The sequence below is a fragment of the Palaemon carinicauda genome, chromosome 8 (assembly GCF_036898095.1).
Source record: "Palaemon carinicauda isolate YSFRI2023 chromosome 8, ASM3689809v2, whole genome shotgun sequence".
In the NCBI taxonomy this organism is placed as follows: Eukaryota; Metazoa; Arthropoda; class Malacostraca; order Decapoda; family Palaemonidae; genus Palaemon; species Palaemon carinicauda.
In genome coordinates, this window is record NC_090732.1 from 634,069 (window position 1) to 651,691 (window position 17,623).

General features: G+C 44.3%; 1 protein-coding gene across 1 annotated transcript in view; it reads left to right on the forward strand.

Moving 5' to 3' along the window:
- Drep4 (DNA fragmentation factor-related protein 4) overlaps window positions 1-17,623 on the forward strand; it is a 118,329-nt gene that overhangs the window by 37,890 nt on the left and 62,816 nt on the right. The window contains exons 3-4 of the mRNA XM_068378393.1: window positions 2,887-3,058; window positions 17,103-17,282. Of these exons, the coding sequence (XP_068234494.1) occupies window positions 2,887-3,058; window positions 17,103-17,282 (352 nt within the window). The remainder of the gene's footprint in view (window positions 1-2,886; window positions 3,059-17,102; window positions 17,283-17,623) is intronic.

Sequence of the window (17,623 nt, forward strand, 5' to 3'; positions counted from 1 at the left end):
TATAGTCTTAGCTAGAATTCAATTGAAGGTACTCAGTAGCTACCGGCCGGCAGTCCCCCACCCCCAACAGGGGATAACTACCGGCCCGGTCGTTAACGACCTTGTTAAGGTTTTCTGCCGTATTTTCCAGCTCGCGCTAGAATATCTCCTATAGTAAAGAATTCGGGTTTGTATGTTATGAAAATTACAAACTCTGTTATAAGTTTGTCATTTTTTGTTGGCCAACAATTGGACATAGTGTAATTTAATTAAAGTTTCTCTATTCAAACTGCATTATTTATCTCATAGTATAGATAGATAATTGAAAAGATTAGTGATATGTATTGCCGTGTTAGTTTTCCTGAATGGATTTGTGAAATAATATGAAAATCTTTTCATATTGGGTTGAAAAAGATCTTGAGTGTACCACTTCCTTCAGTTGCTGACAAGTCGCAGAATTTGTTATCATTGACTGCCATGGTAAGAATCATAATCCAATAAAGCTCGTGTGGCCAATGTGGAAGCTGTTATGAAACATGGAAGCTATTGTGAAATGTAAATTATCTTAAAAGGATCTAGTGTAATGTAATATACAGTAAGTTGAGTGGCTTGAGAACAGTCTCATGAAAAACTTTTGAGTTCAGAATCCTAACTGGGGCCAATAGATGATTTTCATAGTAGGAGAGTCCTTTGTTATTTTAATTTAGAAAATTTGAAGGGTATACCGTCAAAGAATGAATAAGGTGTCAATCCGTTAGTATGTTTTGATGTTTCTCAAATTATGCCTATACTAAGGTTCAGCCTCGGTTATCTATTTTGTTAACCCTTTTACCCCCAAAGGACGTACTGGTACGTTTCATAAAACTCATCCTTTTACCCCCATGGACGTACCGGTATGTCCTTGCAAAAAACTGCTATTTAAATTTTTTTTGCATATTTTTGATAATTTTTTGAGAAACTTCAGGCATTTTCCAAGAGAATAAGACCAACCTGACCTCTCTATGATGAAAATTAAGGCTGTTAGAGCAATTTAAAAAAAATATACTGCAAAATGTGCTTGTAAAAGAATAACCCCTGGGGGTTAAGGGTTGGAAATTTCCAAATAGCCTGGGGATAAAAGGGTTAACATGTAAATTGGAGAAAGTATGAAAAAAAGAGAATACAGTCATTATGGAGTTACTCGGTTTTAAAAATATGAGACTTTAAGAAACTATGCCCCTCATGAAAAATTTTTTTGTGGCCATCTACAAATGAGACCTTTACAGATTCATCTTTCTTTATCAGGGGTTCTGGTAGCCTATTTGAAACTTCCCTGCCTGGCAGTGTGCCGGACTGTGGTTCGAGTCCCACTTAAGCTCGATAGTTTCTTGTGGTGTCTGCAACCTCACCATCCTAGAGAGCTAAGGAAGGAGATGTTTGGTGAATCCTATAGGTCTACCAGCTGAGTCATCAGCAGCCATTGCCCGCTCCTGGTCTTAGTTTGGGTGGAGAGGGTTCATGGGCATTGATCATATGCATATACGCTCAGTCTCTAGAGCATTTTCACTGTCCTTTGCTTCTGCCATTCATAAGTAACCTTTAAACTGGAATTTAAATCCCAAAAAGGAATGATTAATTCCTGGCCAAGATTAACCTGTCCGGTTGAGTGGTTAGACAACTTCCAAATTCATTCATAGCGAACAAGTCTGAAAGTTCATGTGCCAAATCTAATGTATCTTCTTGAGCGTGGCAAACCTGGGTTGGGAGCAACCTTTCTCGTTATTCTTATTTCAGGTCAGGCTAATACGTATAAAGCGTCTGAAGTTACTAGCAGTAAGGCTTTTATTCATGTAGAACAGTGGATGAATGGAAGAGTCCTAGCATTTTGTTTGGATAATACCACTACCCAATCATATATCTGAAAGTAGGGAGGTAGAAATTCTGAGATTTACTGATTGTCAAAGAATTGATTAGTGGATAGAAACAAGAATTGTGCAGTTGTTACCTCACTTTTTTCCAGAAAATGGAAAACTATTTGATTAGTTGAGGAGAAAACGTCATGTTCGACCTAACGAATGGTCTCTCTATCCTCTAATGTGTAAAGAGATGTGTAAATGGTCGGGAGAGCCAAATGCAGACATGTTTACAACCGGGTTCAACAACAATATTGATATCCCTGACTTTCTTGTAACTGATCCAATGTTGTAAGATCAGAAAGAGCTTGACATGTATGCTTTTCCTCCCATAACGACGATCCGGTCGGTTATCAACAGGTTTAGGGAATCCTAGGATGAAAGGATGACTTTCCTAGATCCTTTCTGACCTCAAATGCCTTAGTTTCCTGATCTTTGTTCGCTACTATCAACATCAAGGATGTTACCACTTAACGTTATCTACTCATGAAATCAAGTCCCTCTCAGTTGTTGATCTTGGCATCATAAACATCTCATAGGATGTTACCACTTAACATTATCTGTTCAAGAAATCAAGGCCCTCTTAATGGTTGATCTTGGCATCATAAAGAAAATTTACCGACAAACTATATTAGCATTAGCAGCAAGCTTATGATTGGTGTTTAATCAGATAATTTGTATCATTAGAATTTAATTTGAATAACATTGTTATATGTATACGATTTCTGTTTTATGAAAAGAATTTGTCAAGTTCTGTTTTAAAACATGTTTGATTAAACTTATCAACTGAAGAAGTTATAACACATGTATTAAGGCATTTGTGAAATGGAATTCTGGTGTTATATTACATTTCTTAAGAAGCTCGGCTTATGAGCTGCTGATACAAATAGATATAAAAAAAGTAGATTGTCAAAGCCCCATTTCTATTAGCATTGGCTTTGGCAAAGAGAGTTAGTGAGTTTTAAGCATCATTTTTAAATTTTGGTTGTGCTCAATGTTAATATTGTCTCCCCAGGATTAAATACAAAGTTCAAAACCAAAGAATCAGTGATGAGGAACAGTGCTGAAACAAGAATGCGAGGTTATTTGGAACTTGTAAAGAAAGTGTTACTACCAGAGAAGCCCCCCACTAGTTCACCATGCAGATATGCTGTCAATTTTTTTAAAGAAAGATTATCTAAGTCCAGGTATGTTACTATTTCACATCTAATTCAATGTTTTGATGTACCTATGGGTTTGGGGGATTCTTTGCTTTCATGTTTTGTTTTTAGAAAGTAGTAATATACTAATAAGAAAAACCTTAAAGTTTGGTTCATGTCATGCAGTTGAGTCTTATTCAGACTCACTGATGATTATAGTTTACCTGTAATTGAATCTTATCCAATGATAATGTACTTCAATGTTTCAAGATATAGCTCATCTCCAAGAGAAATTGAAAGTAGAGTTGCTCCTACACAAATAAAATCCCTTGTTCTTTAATAGACATATGATTTCAGCAAAGCTGGAACTTGGCTGTTAGAATTTTTAAAGAGGTGTTGGTAGTTACAGTGGGGTGGAGTGGAAGCCTCACTCCCCTACTTACTAAGTATCCACTTTGATTTCAGCTGCCGAACATTACGCAAATGCTCTCAGTGCCAACAAAGCTTGGCTGTATTTCAAATCAATTGTTTTTTCTCTTTACCGAGTGATTGTGATTGACTGATTTGTGTCCCTTAATGAAGAATCATGACTGCATGCAGTCATTCCCCTATGACTACTGTAGAGTAATGATTGGCTGCCTCCACAGTGGAAGAAATAAGTCTACACAAGATTCTTCCTTTTATGGTCTTCCTCGAAATTAAAGAAGGCTACTAAGTACTTGGGAATGCTAATGATATAAACAAGAATCTTTCCAATGGGCAATTGCATCAGCAGACAGGAAAGTACTGCAACTTTTTTGAAGTCACCAAAAAACACTGGCTTGAAAGTGGAAATAGTTAATTGGACACCTCTCGTCCTCGGAAAAGCTAATTTCTTATGGACTTCTTCATCAGTGATCCCTCTAGTGGTGCCTGAAGAGAGACTGGTCACCAGCCAGCAATTCCTTTTACCATCTTGTTCCAGTACACCAGGAATATGGGATGACCTGACCTCACGGCTAAGAAAAGAGAACCTCATCAATGGGACCCTCTTGGAGTGTTCTCCTCAGGAAATGCTGATGTTTACAAATGCATCTAAGCAATCAGACTGCTTGAGGGTGCTGGTTGAAAGAAGAGAAAAGCCTGCACATTAGTCTGTTGGAAATGAAGGCAGTACTCTAGGTACTGTAAGCCTTCCAGTAGTTTCTGACAGGTCATTTTGGCATTGATGAACAACACCACTACCGTAGTGGCGTATGCCAACAAGCAAGGATGTACTGTTTTGCATTATCTCTGCAAGTTGATGAAGCAAGCATACTCTTGGACATTAAACAACACAGTGAAGATATCAGTAAGATTTGTACTGTGAAAAGTAATGTAATCACTGATAAGCTCAGTCCCCAGTCCCTTCATTCTCAAGTAGCTGGGAGCCTTTTGACTTGGTAGGGTTCCCCGTTGATAGGCATGTTCACCGCACGTCTCAGCAAAATACTCCCAAGTCTTCTGCTCACTGGTTCCATTTGCATTTCTACATCCATGGGACAACTTAGACCTTTATGCTTTTTTGCCATTTTGTTTGATCCAAAGATCAGTCAACAGGGTACTGACTACCATAAACCTCAGAGTAACCCAGGTAGCTTCCAAATGGCTACAAGCCAAAAGGTTCTCAGACCTATTATAGTCATGCTCCTTGTCTAGGTACCAAGAGAATCACCCAAATAGCCCAACCTGCTATGTCAACCCCACCTGCATAGGCACCACAACTCATTGACATCCCTATAATTTCATTGGTGAAGACTGTCTAGCATCCCTTCTGAGCGAAAGACATTTTGTAAGGCACTACACGGGAGATGTCTGGATACCTTCGAAGATCCTCTATCTATCTACCAGGCAAAAAGAGCCATCTTCTGTGATTGGTGTCATAGAAGGGGTACTTCTCCAATCAGAGCCTCTATACAGCTTATAGCTTACTTTCTTGTCTACATTTGCTAAGAGAAGATCCTCTTAATATCAGCGGTGAAAGGCTATCGCTTAGCTGTGAACTAGGTCTTATGAGTGAATTGCCTAGACCTTTCTTACTTCTGGAAATTGTCTATACTCATAAGAGCCTTTGTGCAACCCTGCCCTCCAAGAGAACTCAATCTTCAAACCTGGAACCTCACTAGAGTTCTCAGGTCTTTAAAAAGGACCCCATACGAAGCTTTGACGCAAGTGTCAAGACAAGAATCTGACGCAAGACGGATATCGTACTTGCCCTGGCCTTGGCAAAGCTACTAGGCGAATGCCACAGTATCTCGGATTTTGTTTGTCATTATGGATGGAGGAATGTGTCCTTTGCCTTTGAAAATGGTTGCCAAAACTCAGAATCTGGCCATTGACAACCCTAGGTTTAAGACCTCCATCTCCTCACTAAAGGATGCGACCAATGACTGGAGTAGTTTCTTTCCTTACTCTGTGAGAGTGCTAAAATGCGACCAATGACTGGAGTAGTTTCTTTCCTTACTCTGTGAGAGTGCTAAAATGCGACCTGAAGTGAACTCAGTCTGCCAGATGGCAGCTTCAAAACCTGTTTATTAGCTGAGGCAGTTATAAGAAGAAAATTTCCAGAAACACCATCTATTCGCAGCTTCGAGAAACAATAAGAACACATCTATTCCAACAGAGGGTCAGGAAGAACACGCTCAAATGCTCGCTCACAAAATCAGAGGGATTGGTGCAACAGAAATAGAAAAATTTCTATCTCATATTAAAATCAAAACCCAGAATTCTCATTGACAGGTAAAGGTGTTATTCAGCCAATAGATGCCATAAAAGATATGATAAGTTTCATCTTAGTCACACAAGAGGGGTAATGTAAGTAAAAGGCCATCATTTAAGTCAGTGGTGGGTTGGGAAGATATGAGAAAACTCACTAGTATGCTAAATTTGCAGCTAGCCTATGGGAGTCCTCAGTTATATGATTATGCACCTTCCAACTTCTTTCATTTCCAATGGTTGCTTAGCTGATAGCATCCTTGTAGTTCACCCAAAGGTCGTTGCATTGATTCAGATGTGAGGTGAAAATTTATGTATAATGCATTCATGATTGTATGATTAACCAGATGTAATTAAGATTGAATACAATCACTTGAGACACCGGGAAATCATGAAGCAGAGGGAACATTTTCTAGCCAGAAATATATGCAGTGGTGTGCCCAGGTAACTCCTCATCTATCTTGTAATTACTTGAGTTCCAATTCCTTTTTTGGCTCAGGCCATGTCGTTGTGATGGAAGTTCCTTTAAGGTAGCTTCCTAGGGTATATTTGACTACGGGAATATTCCCAGAGAATTTTACCTTAAGGTACCCAGAATTCTAACTTCTAGAGCGAATATCCCTAATTAATTCTTATAGGGATATCGCATAATATCAGAGGACGTATTCTTGACACGCCACATAGCTATCTTCACCCCGAATAGCGTTATCGCTTCGAGAGGGAAAAGTGGCAAGAAAATGAAAACAAAAGGAGAGCCATTATTAAGGTACCTCTCCTCCTTGTTTCGAGTCTGTATATGATGTCATCAACGGCGCCTTCTTAGTCCTTATCGCGTAGCTCTATTGCTCGGTGATTCCCTTGTGTTCTCTCGTAATTTTGGATTTTATTCAACGCTATGATGCTTTCTCCAGCCTCTTCTGCCTCTGGAAAGTTGAGTATTATCTTTACTTTGTATAAATGTAAGCTCTTGTCGTTTTGAATTAAATCAAAATTGATATTAACGTAAACAAGAGCTGTTGCCTACCGGAGGCATCATGGACGCTGTTGCTCGCTATGCATGAGTCATTTAGTTAGCCAGAGCGACGTTCCCGGTCTTAATGCTTTAATAAATTTAGCTATTTAGCCTTCCTACCTGAAATTCTTTATATTATGCCGTTAGTATTTATCAGTTTCGGTGATTTAGGTAACCGATCCTTGCTTACACTAGGCGTGTGGCTTTTAGTATTTCCATGCATGATATAATAGATTTCCTAGTGTAATAATTTTATTGAAGCTATAGGCATAGATTTATACATGTAAGATATTCTTGAATAATTTCCTCTTCCAAGATTGTATACGAGAGAGTTTCGGTGATTTAGGTAATTGATTCTCACCACGCCTAGGCTAATAGTATACTTTCGCACACCTCCCCTATTGTTCTTTTCTCCTCTGGAGGTCTAAGATCAATCCCTTTTCCCTCTGAGTTAGTCTAGGCTTAACCCTAGTTGGTTTTGGCTGGATAGTATTCAGGTAAAACTATACTGGGGTGGTTCTGTCCTTGTCCTGCAGCCAGAGTGACTGGTTTGGGCTCTGTCAGAACATCAGAGTATTCTGTCTGGGGTCTGTGGCTGCCTGGCAGAGCGAATAAGATTCCTTTGCTAGGTTAGGCTGCAGACATAGGAGGCTTAACCTCCCTAGGCCACATCTGAAGGTTTCTGTATGGGATGATTCCTTCTTTCTGTGGTTTAGCAGACTAGTCCTGTGCTGTTATCCCTAGGTTGGAGAATAAGATTTTCCATTGCCTGGGGAAATCAAAGCACCAAACTTCGTTCCTGTATTGCTGGAGGTGGCAAGTGCTGGCAGCCTCCTTGCTATATTAGACGACCCTAGGCTAGGATGAGCTTTCTTAGCCATTAGGGTTAGTCTCATACTGGAACGGAGTTTGTAGGACCCTCATCCCCTTCTTTCTATGGATATTATCTAATAATATAGAAAATCTTAAAAGATTGTTCTTTCGTATAGACAGACACTCATCAAATTGGTCAATCCTTATATAGGATAGACTTTTATACTCTGAATGGGATGATGACTGTTATATAATCCTTGTTCCTAAACGGATACAAACCTTTGGTCGGTACACAAATCAAATTGGTATACCGGGAGAGGTGTCAGTATTTCATACGGACATTGGTGAGTTTTCAATACAAACTTTGCTTTAGAAGGTATAGGTTGAGACCATTATACCAATTTGTCCGCTAGGTATCCATAGGTAATATGTATGCCTCGAGACTTTTCCAGAGTCTAGCATGACTTCTCTGTAGGGGGCAGGAATCACTAACATGGTTTATGCTTAGAAGTAATGATGTATGACGATAACATCATAAGTCTCTAGGTCTAGGTAGACCAAGGAAAGGTTATCTTGAGGATAAGGCACAAAATGAGAAATCCACAGATACAGTAATGCTCTGGTAAACATCCATCACGACGACATGGCCTGAGCCCAAAAAACGGATTTTGAGAGAAGCGAAAAATATTTTTATGAATAGTACTTACCTGGCAGTTATATATATATATAGCTGATATCTCTAAATCGGAAGAATTTTTCAAAACGAGGCAACCGCCTTGTGGTGGTTGGGAGGTAGGTGGTAACACCCGTCACCGGGTGGTCCAAGGAATCATTCCCGAGTCCAAGACTTCAGTTCATCTCTGCCGGCTGGATCGAAAACATCGTCGGTCCACCATTGAGAGTTTTTCGAATCTTTTTCCCTTCGCTTTTTTGGACTTCGTTTGGTGAAGTACACTGATTTAGGGATTTGGCAATCGTGTTTTGTTATTTTTATTGTACTATTTACTTTGTTTATCATGAGTGAAAACTTAATTTTTGTTTGTGCACTATATTTTAGGTGCAAAGTTTTTAATCCTGATGACGGAAATACGTTCCGCCAACTCTATGACGTCACAGTCGTGTGACTTAATCTTCATTGTATGACTTGCAAATTCTCTTTATTTGTTTTTTCATGTAAAGAATGGGAGGAATTCCACCTATATAAGTTTTCTACTTTTAATGTAAAATTTTAAAGAAATATTTGTCCATTTAGTATTTGTTCTTTAAATCATCGATCTAATTTCATAAATTAAATAGAACTAGCGTATGGTTAATTTACGCTGTTAGTTCTCGTTACTATCGATGCAGTCCAACATGCCTTGGTAGCGTTCTTTTCGATATGGGAATTAAAGTGTTGGCTATAATACTCCAACTACAACGATTTGGGAATTCTAGTTTTAGTATTTTCATTTATATGTTCCTATTGTTTACATTTATATATATAGATACGTTATTGCTATATCTGTTCTTTTTATCATTACAACTCGCTTGTTTTTGAAAACCCTTTGAATTAATTGTGGATTACATTTGTTTTCCCATTTTCTGTTCATTTTAATCTTTAACGTATAACTTTCCCGGCGTTTGTATGTAACTACCGGGTAGGTATTTATGACATTTAATTTTACCGGTGGTTATACGTAACTACCAGGTGAGTGTGTTCAACATCTATTTTTAATCTCAACTCTTGCCCGGTGGCTTTTTCTTTTTGTGACCGCCGGGTAAGCATGTTTGAAAGTTTATTTTATTATGGAAATGTCAGTTTAATATTTTATAAAAATATTTTGTTACAGTTTATATAGCAAATACTAGAGACAATTTTGCTTTCTCATTCAAGCCCGTGGCAGAAGAATAAGTTCTCTCACAACGGGCAGGACTAATTATGGTCTTTTGTGTAAGAGTTTAATAGTGCAAGTTTCAGTGCTAAATTAGGCATTGGAATCTTTCAGCATAGTGGACGTCATTTTCCTAGCCTTAGACCTCTTCCAAGCTCCCCGGCCCATGGGAGAAGGAACATCGATCGGCGAAAGGAAACGAGAGGCGTTAGCTCACGAGCAAACGCCCTCGTGAGCGTTCCTGTTAACGTTCCCAAGAATGCTCGCCCTTGCCATGGGAAAGCAAAGAGCGTTGGACGTTAAGATTCTTACACTTCTTTTAGAGTTTTGCATTGCATCACTTTTGATTTTAATGGCAATACTATAAGTCATAGATATTCGCTGATAATATCAATGCTTACAAACCAACATTGACTCGGTTTTTGTCCCAGAGCGCCAGTCGGCCTTATGAACCCTCTGTTCAGAACCGAACTGCTCGAGCGGCATAATGAATATCATTTTGCCTTAACGCTCGGCGCTAACTCTTTCAAGACAGGACGAATGCAGCCTCGTCTTTCAGGGTGAATGCAGCCTCGTCTTTCAGGGCGAATGCTGCCTCGTCTTTTAGGACTACAGTACTGCAGCCTCGTCTTTCAGGACGAATGCAGCCTCGTCTTTCAGGGCGAATGCTGCCTCGTCTTTCAGGGCGAATGCAGCCTCGTCTTTCAGGGCGAATGCAGCCTCGTCTTTCAGGGCGAATGCAGCCTCGTCTTTCAGGACGAATGCAGCCTCGTCTTTCAGGACGAATCCAGCCTCGTCTTTCAGGTCGAATGCAGCCTCGTCTTTCAGGACCAATGCAGCCTCGTCCTTCGGGACGAGTGAAGCCTCGTCTTTCGGGGCGAGTGCAGCCTCGTCCTTCGGGACGAGTGCAGCCTCGTCTTTCGGGGCGAGTGCAGCCTCGTCCTTCGGGACGAGTGCAGCCTCGTCTTTCGGGGCGAGTGCAGCCTCGTCTTTCGGGGCGAGTGCAGCCTCGTCTTTCGGGGCGAGGGCAGCCTCGTCTTTCGGGGCTAGGGCAGCCTCGTCTTTCGGGGCGAGAGCAGCCTCGTCTTTCGGGGCGAAGGCAGCCTCGTCTTTCGGGGCGAGGGCAGCCTCGTCTTTCGGGGCGAGGGCAGCCTCGTCTTTCGGGTCGAATGCAGCCTCGTCCTTCAGGACGAGTGCAGCCTCGTCTTTCGGGGCGAGTGGGGCCTCGTCTTTCGGGGCGATTGCGGCCTCGTCTTTCGGGGCGATTGCGGCCTCGTCTTTCGGGGCGAGGGCAGCCTCGTCTTTCGGGCCGAAGGCAGCCTCATCTTTCAGGTCGAATGCAGCCTCGTCTTTCAGGACCAATGTAGCCTCGTCTTTCGGGGCGAGTGCAGCCTCGTCTTTCGGGGCGAGTGCAGCCTCGTCTTTCGGGGCGAGGGCAGCCTCGTCTTTCGGGGCGAGGGCGGCCTCGTCTTTCGGGGCGAGGGCAGCCTCGTCTTTCGGGGCGAGGGCAGCCTCGTCTTTCTGGTCGAATGCAGCCTCGTCTTTCAGGACCAATGCAGCCTCGTCCTTCAGGACGAGTGCGGCCTTGTCTTTCGGGGCGAGTGCGGCCTCGTCTATCGGGGCGAGTGCGGCCTCGTCTTTCGGGGCGAGGGCGGCCTCGTCTTTCGGGGCGAGGGCGGCCTCGTCTTTCGGGGCGAGGGCGGCCTCGTCTTTCGGGGCGAGGGCGGCCTCGTCTTTCGGGGCGAGGGCGGCCTCGTCCTTCGGGGCGAGTGCGGCCTCGTCTTTCGGGGCGAGGGCGGCCTCGTCTTTCGGGGCGAGGGCAGCCTCGTCTTTCGGGGCGAGGGCAGCCTCGTCTTTCGGGGCGAGGGCAGCCTCGTCTTTCGGGTCGAATGCAGCCTCGTCTTTCGGGTCGAATGCAGCCTCGTCCTTCAGGACGAGTGCAGCCTCGTCTTTCGGGGCGAGTGCGGCCTCGTCTTTCGGGGCGAGGGCAGCCTTGTCTTTCGGGCCGAGGGCAGCCTCGTCTTTCGGGTCGAATGCAGCCTCATCTTTCAGGACCAATGTAGCCTCGTCCTTCGGGACGAGTGCAGCCTCGTCTTTCGGGGCGAGTGCAGCCTCGTCTTTCGGGGCGAGGGCAGCCTCGTCTTTCGGGGCGAGGGCGGCCTCGTCTTTCGGGGCGAGGGCAGCCTCGTCTTTCGGGGCGAGGGCAGCCTCGTCTTTCGGGGCGAGGGCGGCCTCGTCTTTCGGGGCGAGTGCAGCCTCGTCTTTCGGGGCGAGGGCAGCCTCGTCTTTCGGGTCGAATGCAGCCTCATCTTTCAGGACCAATGTAGCCTCGTCCTTCGGGACGAGTGCAGCCTCGTCTTTCGGGGCGAGTGCAGCCTCGTCTTTCGGGGCGAGGGCAGCCTCGTCTTTCGGGGCGAGGGCGGCCTCGTCTTTCGGGGCGAGGGCAGCCTCGTCTTTCGGGGCGAGGGCAGCCTCGTCTTTCGGGGCGAGGGCGGCCTCGTCTTTCGGGGCGAGGGCAGCCTCGTCTTTCGGGGCGAGGGCAGCCTCGTCTTTCGGGGCGAGGGCAGCCTCGTCTTTCTGGTCGAATGCAGCCTCGTCCTTCGGGACGAGTGCGGCCTCGTCTTTCGGGGCGAGGGCAGCCTCGTCTTTCAGGACCAATGCAGCCTCGTCCTTCGGGACGAGTGCGGCCTCGTCTTTCGGGGCGAGTGCGGCCTCGTCTATCGGGGCGAGGGCGGCCTCGTCTTTCGGGGCGAGGGCGGCTTCGTCTTTCGGGGCGAGGGCGGCCTCGTCCTTCGGGGCGAGGGCGGCCTCGTCCTTCGGGGCGAGGGCGGCCTCGTCCTTCGGGGCGAGGGCGGCCTCGTCCTTCGGGGCGAGGGCGGCCTCGTCCTTCGGGGCGAGGGCGGCCTCGTCCTTCGGGGCGAGGGCGGCCTCGTCCTTCGGGGCGAGGGCGGCCTCGTCCTTCGGGGCGAGGGCGGCCTCGTCCTTCGGGGCGAGGGCGGCCTCGTCCTTCGGGGCGAGGGCGGCCTCGTCCTTCGGGGCGAGGGCGGCCTCGTCCTTCGGGGCGAGGGCGGCCTCGTCCTTCGGGGCGAGGGCGGCCTCGTCTTTCAGGATGATAGGACGAACGCCGCCTGGTTCTTTCAGGGCGACGCCACGTCTTATAAGATCTTTGTCAAGGATGACTTTAGTGATCACTTTTCTCCTGTTTAATTGTTTGAGGTTAACAGAAGGAGAAGATCCTAAGTTCTGTTGCTCCATGTTCCCCACCCTCTGAGTTTTCACGTGGTCATCAATAGAGCTTTAAGAATATATTAATTTTTATTTCTTAAAACAGAAACCTTTGATGCCAGCTTCCTTATCAGATAGGCCAGGATAGCAAGGGTGGAGGTCTAGCCACGTTTAAGTCGAAGACCTTGTGGCAGCCCCACAGAGATTTTTTACGGCCCCCTTGGTGGTTTGCTGAGTCTCTTAAGGAATACAGGCAATGAGGCTGGATAATTTTGAAATCAGAGGTCATAATTAAGGTACGTTCTTCTCCTTTTTTCTTTCTCTCTTCTCCCTCAAGAGTTGGTCAAAGACAGGTTTTGGTGTCTTAATCAGCAACAAATTTTCTGCATGCTTTTTCTCTAACCGAACTAACAACAGTAGGAGCCAGACTTTGCTACTTCTGGCGAGCCTGGGAGGGGAGAGGAGCAGACCTTTGGTCCGTGTTTTTACTAAGGATGGATGCGAAATCTTTTTCCTAGTGAATCCTCCTGTGTTAGTTACCCCGATAAGGCTTTTCTGCCTAACCGACTTTGCAACTTCAATGTCTCTCTTTTGGGAGAGGGAGTCTTTTGTCCGGTTGTGGACGTAAATGCTCTTTACACCTTCGTTCAGAAGTCAAAGTTCTCCATGGAGACATCAAATCTTTGGAGAAGAGGGGAGCAGACCTTTGGTCAGTACTTCTTCTGAAGGAGGATTACTTTTTCCTTTTATAGGGAAACCTCCTTTAGTTTTTAGCTACAACGATTCTCTCTCCCAGTTCTAGAGAGGAGTCTAAGTGGCAGGCTATGCAATCAAACTTTTTCTGAGGTTTGTTTACAAGAAAGAACGGGTGTAGAATGGGTCAGTTTCGGGCCGTGTGTTTTGGTCTCAGCTCCGCCCCTCTTATGTTCACGTAACTTTTGCTTAATGTAGCAGAATACTGCACTCTAGAGAAATCAGAGCGTCCCTGTATCTGGATTTTTAGATAACGTTGAGCCTATCAAATAATTAGGTCTTCCTGTCAACAAGAAGAGTCTCTTCTGACACCAGGGCGCTCAGCACCACGTCTTTTAGAACGTTCAGTGTCTCGCTCTGTTAACCTCTCGGCTCCACTTCTTACAGGCACCACGTCTTACAGGACTATCGGCGCCACGTCTTACAGGACGATCGGCGCCTCGTCTTTCAGGACGCTCGACGTCGAAGTTCTAGCATGAGGCATGACTTTGAACATGAGAATCTAGGACTTCGTGATGACACTAGTCGAACCGTGTGTCGAGATCAAGGACGCCTTCGTTCTGATCTCTTGGATCTAGAAAGGAGGTTTGTTCTAGGGCAAGAAACATCGGGGCAAACATGCTCAGCAGGAAGAGACTTGTTTTTCCCTCAGAATGGTCTCTCAACCCGCAAGTCTGTCAGTCTCTGGATGTTGTGGGGCAGACCTGTAACAGACCTTTTTACCTCCAACTGGAAGAAGAGGATCCCCTACTGCTGCTCCCTAGTCCCGGACGAGGAAGCTGTAGCAGTGGACTCCTTCTTGATGGATTGGACGGGGGTGGACATGTTTGCGTTGCCCCCGTTCGAGATCATCAATCTGGTCTTCAGAAAATTCGCTCTCCTCGATTCGGAGCGAATGATCCTAGCGGCTCAATTCTGGCCTGCTAGGGAATGGTTTTCGGAAGTGATGGGCATGTTGATGGACTTCCCAAGAAGACTTCGGCAGGTCCAGATCTTCTCAAACAGCCCCACTTCGAGAGGTATCATCTAACCCCCCTTGCTCTCAACTGACTTCCTTCAGACTGACTAGAAGCTTGTCAGATCTCGAGGCTTTTCGGCACAAGCGACGAAATCTATCGCCAGAGCAAGGAGGATCTCTTCACAAAGAGTCTACCAATCTAGGTGGGAGACCTTTAGAGCTTGGTGCAGGCGGCACAAGTTTTCCTCATCCACTACCTCTCTGAGCCAGATTGCAGACTTCTTCTTGTACCTCAGACAGGATGCTAAAGCTGGCTGTATCTACCATCAATGGATACAGCAGTATGCTCTCGGCCGTCTTTAGGCATAGAGGCCTTAGAGTTGTCCCAAAATAAAGATTTGCAGGACCTCATTGGGTCTTTTCAGACAACGTAATAGGTACTCTTAAACCTGGAAGTGGTGTTTTAAGTTTCTGTGCTCCAAGAAATTTGAACCTATCTCGCTAGCCTCTCTTCGAGTTGTAACGAAGGAATCCCTCTTCCTTATGACTCTAGCGAATGCCAAAAGGTCAGCGAAGTCCAGGCGATTGCGAAGAGCGTGAGCTTCAATTAGGATAGGGCAGTTTGTGCCTTAATGTTCATCTTTCTTGTAAAGAGCGAGAACCCTTCGTAACCCTGTCCTACGACGTTTGATGTCATTAACCTCACGAACCTAGTGGGTCGAGAGAAGGAAAGACTCCTCTACCCAGTTAGGTCCCTCAAAGTTATTTTTGGCTCACACTATGAACGTGAGCTGTGCATCCAACTTGTTATGGTGTTCAGTGAAAGATCCGCCAAAAACCCTTGTCTAAGAATGCTTTGTCCTTTTTCCTGAGGGAGAAAATTAGGGAAGCCCACCTCTTATGTGAGGAGGAACACTTCACCCTGTTGAAATTACGGGCTCACGAAGTGAGAGCCATTGCTACCTCTCTGGCATATCAGGAATATATGTTAGTTAGGCTATTCATGGATGCAATTTTCTGGAGGAGCAACTCTGTCTTCGCTTCTCATTAACTTAGAGAGGTGAGAGTAGACTTTGGCAAGTGCTATACCTTGGGCCCATACATAGCTGCGGTTTCTGTATTAGGCAAAGGAGTTAATAACCCCACTCAACCTTAGTTTATATGCATGTATGAGGGTTTGTGTTTTTATGATAGTCTGAGGACTTTGTCTTGTGGTGCGGTTCCCTCAGTCTAGATAGATAGTTTATGTCTATGTTGCAGGGTTAGGTGGTTAGTTTTAGTAAGGTTGTAGTTTCTGAAGTCTAGTCAAGTTGTTGGTCTTATCCCTTTGACAGACTCGATTGAGTTTTTTGCAGCATTGCAGGCTTACTCCTGGATAAACACTCCTAAGGGAAAGCCACTCTAGAGGCTGTACCTTTGAAATCAGCTACCTTAGCAGGCAAGGAATCAAGGTGTTTTTATCTCCTACAACTCTTTTGTTGTTTCCCCAACGATGTTTACTGTCTGTTTCCTTCCTCCAAATGTGTGAATCAGCTATATATATATAACTGCCAGGTAAATACTATTCATAAAAATGGAGTTTTTATGATAAAACAAACTTTTATGAATACTTACCTGGCAGTTATATATATATTTGAAGGCCCACCCACCTCCCCTCAGGAGACAGGTCGGGCATAGATGAACTGAAGTCTTGGACTCGGGAATGATTCCTTGGACCACCCTGTGACGGGTGTTACCACCTACCTCCCAACCAACACAAGGCGGTTGCCTCGTTTTGAAAAATTCTGCCGATTTAGAGATATCAGCTATATATATATATAACTGCCAGGTAAGTATTCATAAAGCTTTGTTTTATCATAAAAACTCCATTTTTGGGCGAGACAGCCATGTCGTCCTGATGGACCCGCCCTTCCTTTTATTGAAAAGGGCTAAAGGACCCCTCCCGATAGTACAGTATCTGTAGCACCTCGCATATTGCTACACGGAATAAGATGGCGCCATTGATGACGTCATATACAGACTCGAAACGAGGAGGAGAGGTACCTTAATAACAGCTCTCCTTTTGTTTTCGTTTTCTTGCCACTTTTCCATCTCGAAGCGTTAACGCTATTCGGGGTGAAGATAGCTATGTGGCATGTCAAGAATACGTCCTCTGATATTACGTGATATCCCTATAAGAATTAATGAGGGATATTCGCTCCAGGAGTTAGAATTGTGGGTACCTTAAGGTAAAATTCTCTGGGAATATCACCGTAGTCAAATATACCCTAGGAAGCTACCTTAAAGGAACTTCCATCAGGATGACATGGCCATCTCACCCAAAAATAGATTTTTCGCTTCGCTCAAAATCCGTTTTATGGCTTCCTTTTGGCCTAGCTAGTTTGGTCCTTATATTTCACTTTAGATTCCAAGGTTTGATTCTGATGCTAGCAAGAAAATTGAGCATTTTTTATTACAATTTCTTTATTTTTTAGTTTTTATTTGATATTTCTGTGACAAATAATCAAATTACTGCACTTGTGTTTGTTGAAAAATCATTGGACTGATTTCTTGGCATACTGTATTTCCCTACATCTTTAAGATACCTATATATATTTTTAGAATTTAGTATATTTCCTGATTTTTAAATGCATTTAGATAAGAATTCAAGTCTGTTTCTCATGTACAAATTTTTGTTTTTAGTTTACCTATCTTTCATAGATTTTATCTGAATGTATTTGTTTACAGGTACAATGCTGACTACTTTGACCGTTCAGCAGCTTCCCATGCTCGCCTCTGTGATGCTAATGGATTGTTTGAATGTGAAGGACTTTATAATGAGCCTGCATGCAAAGGAAGCCATATCATCAACCCCTATATCTCTAGAGAAGCACGAATTGTATTTTCAACGTGGAATTTGGATCATGTGTATGTATCTTTTTTTTTTTTATCACAATGCCATCAAGCATATAAATCCAGTATCGTGGTTCAAGTACTTTCGCAGACATATTTTTGTCCTTCAGACAGAATAGGTAAGAGTGATTCATTACTCATATTCCAATTGATAGTTGTTCCGTAACTGAAATACAAACCCCGCTATTTACAAGGGGTAATTACTTTGGCGTAGCTGAATGACGAGCCATTAGAATTTTAACGAGAGTTTACTACCCCACCGCTAGTTAGCGGGGGCTAGGGAGGGGTAGCTTGCTACCCCCACCTCACACACACTAGTGAATGCTTCACTTTACTTTTGGCTCGAGCGGAGAACA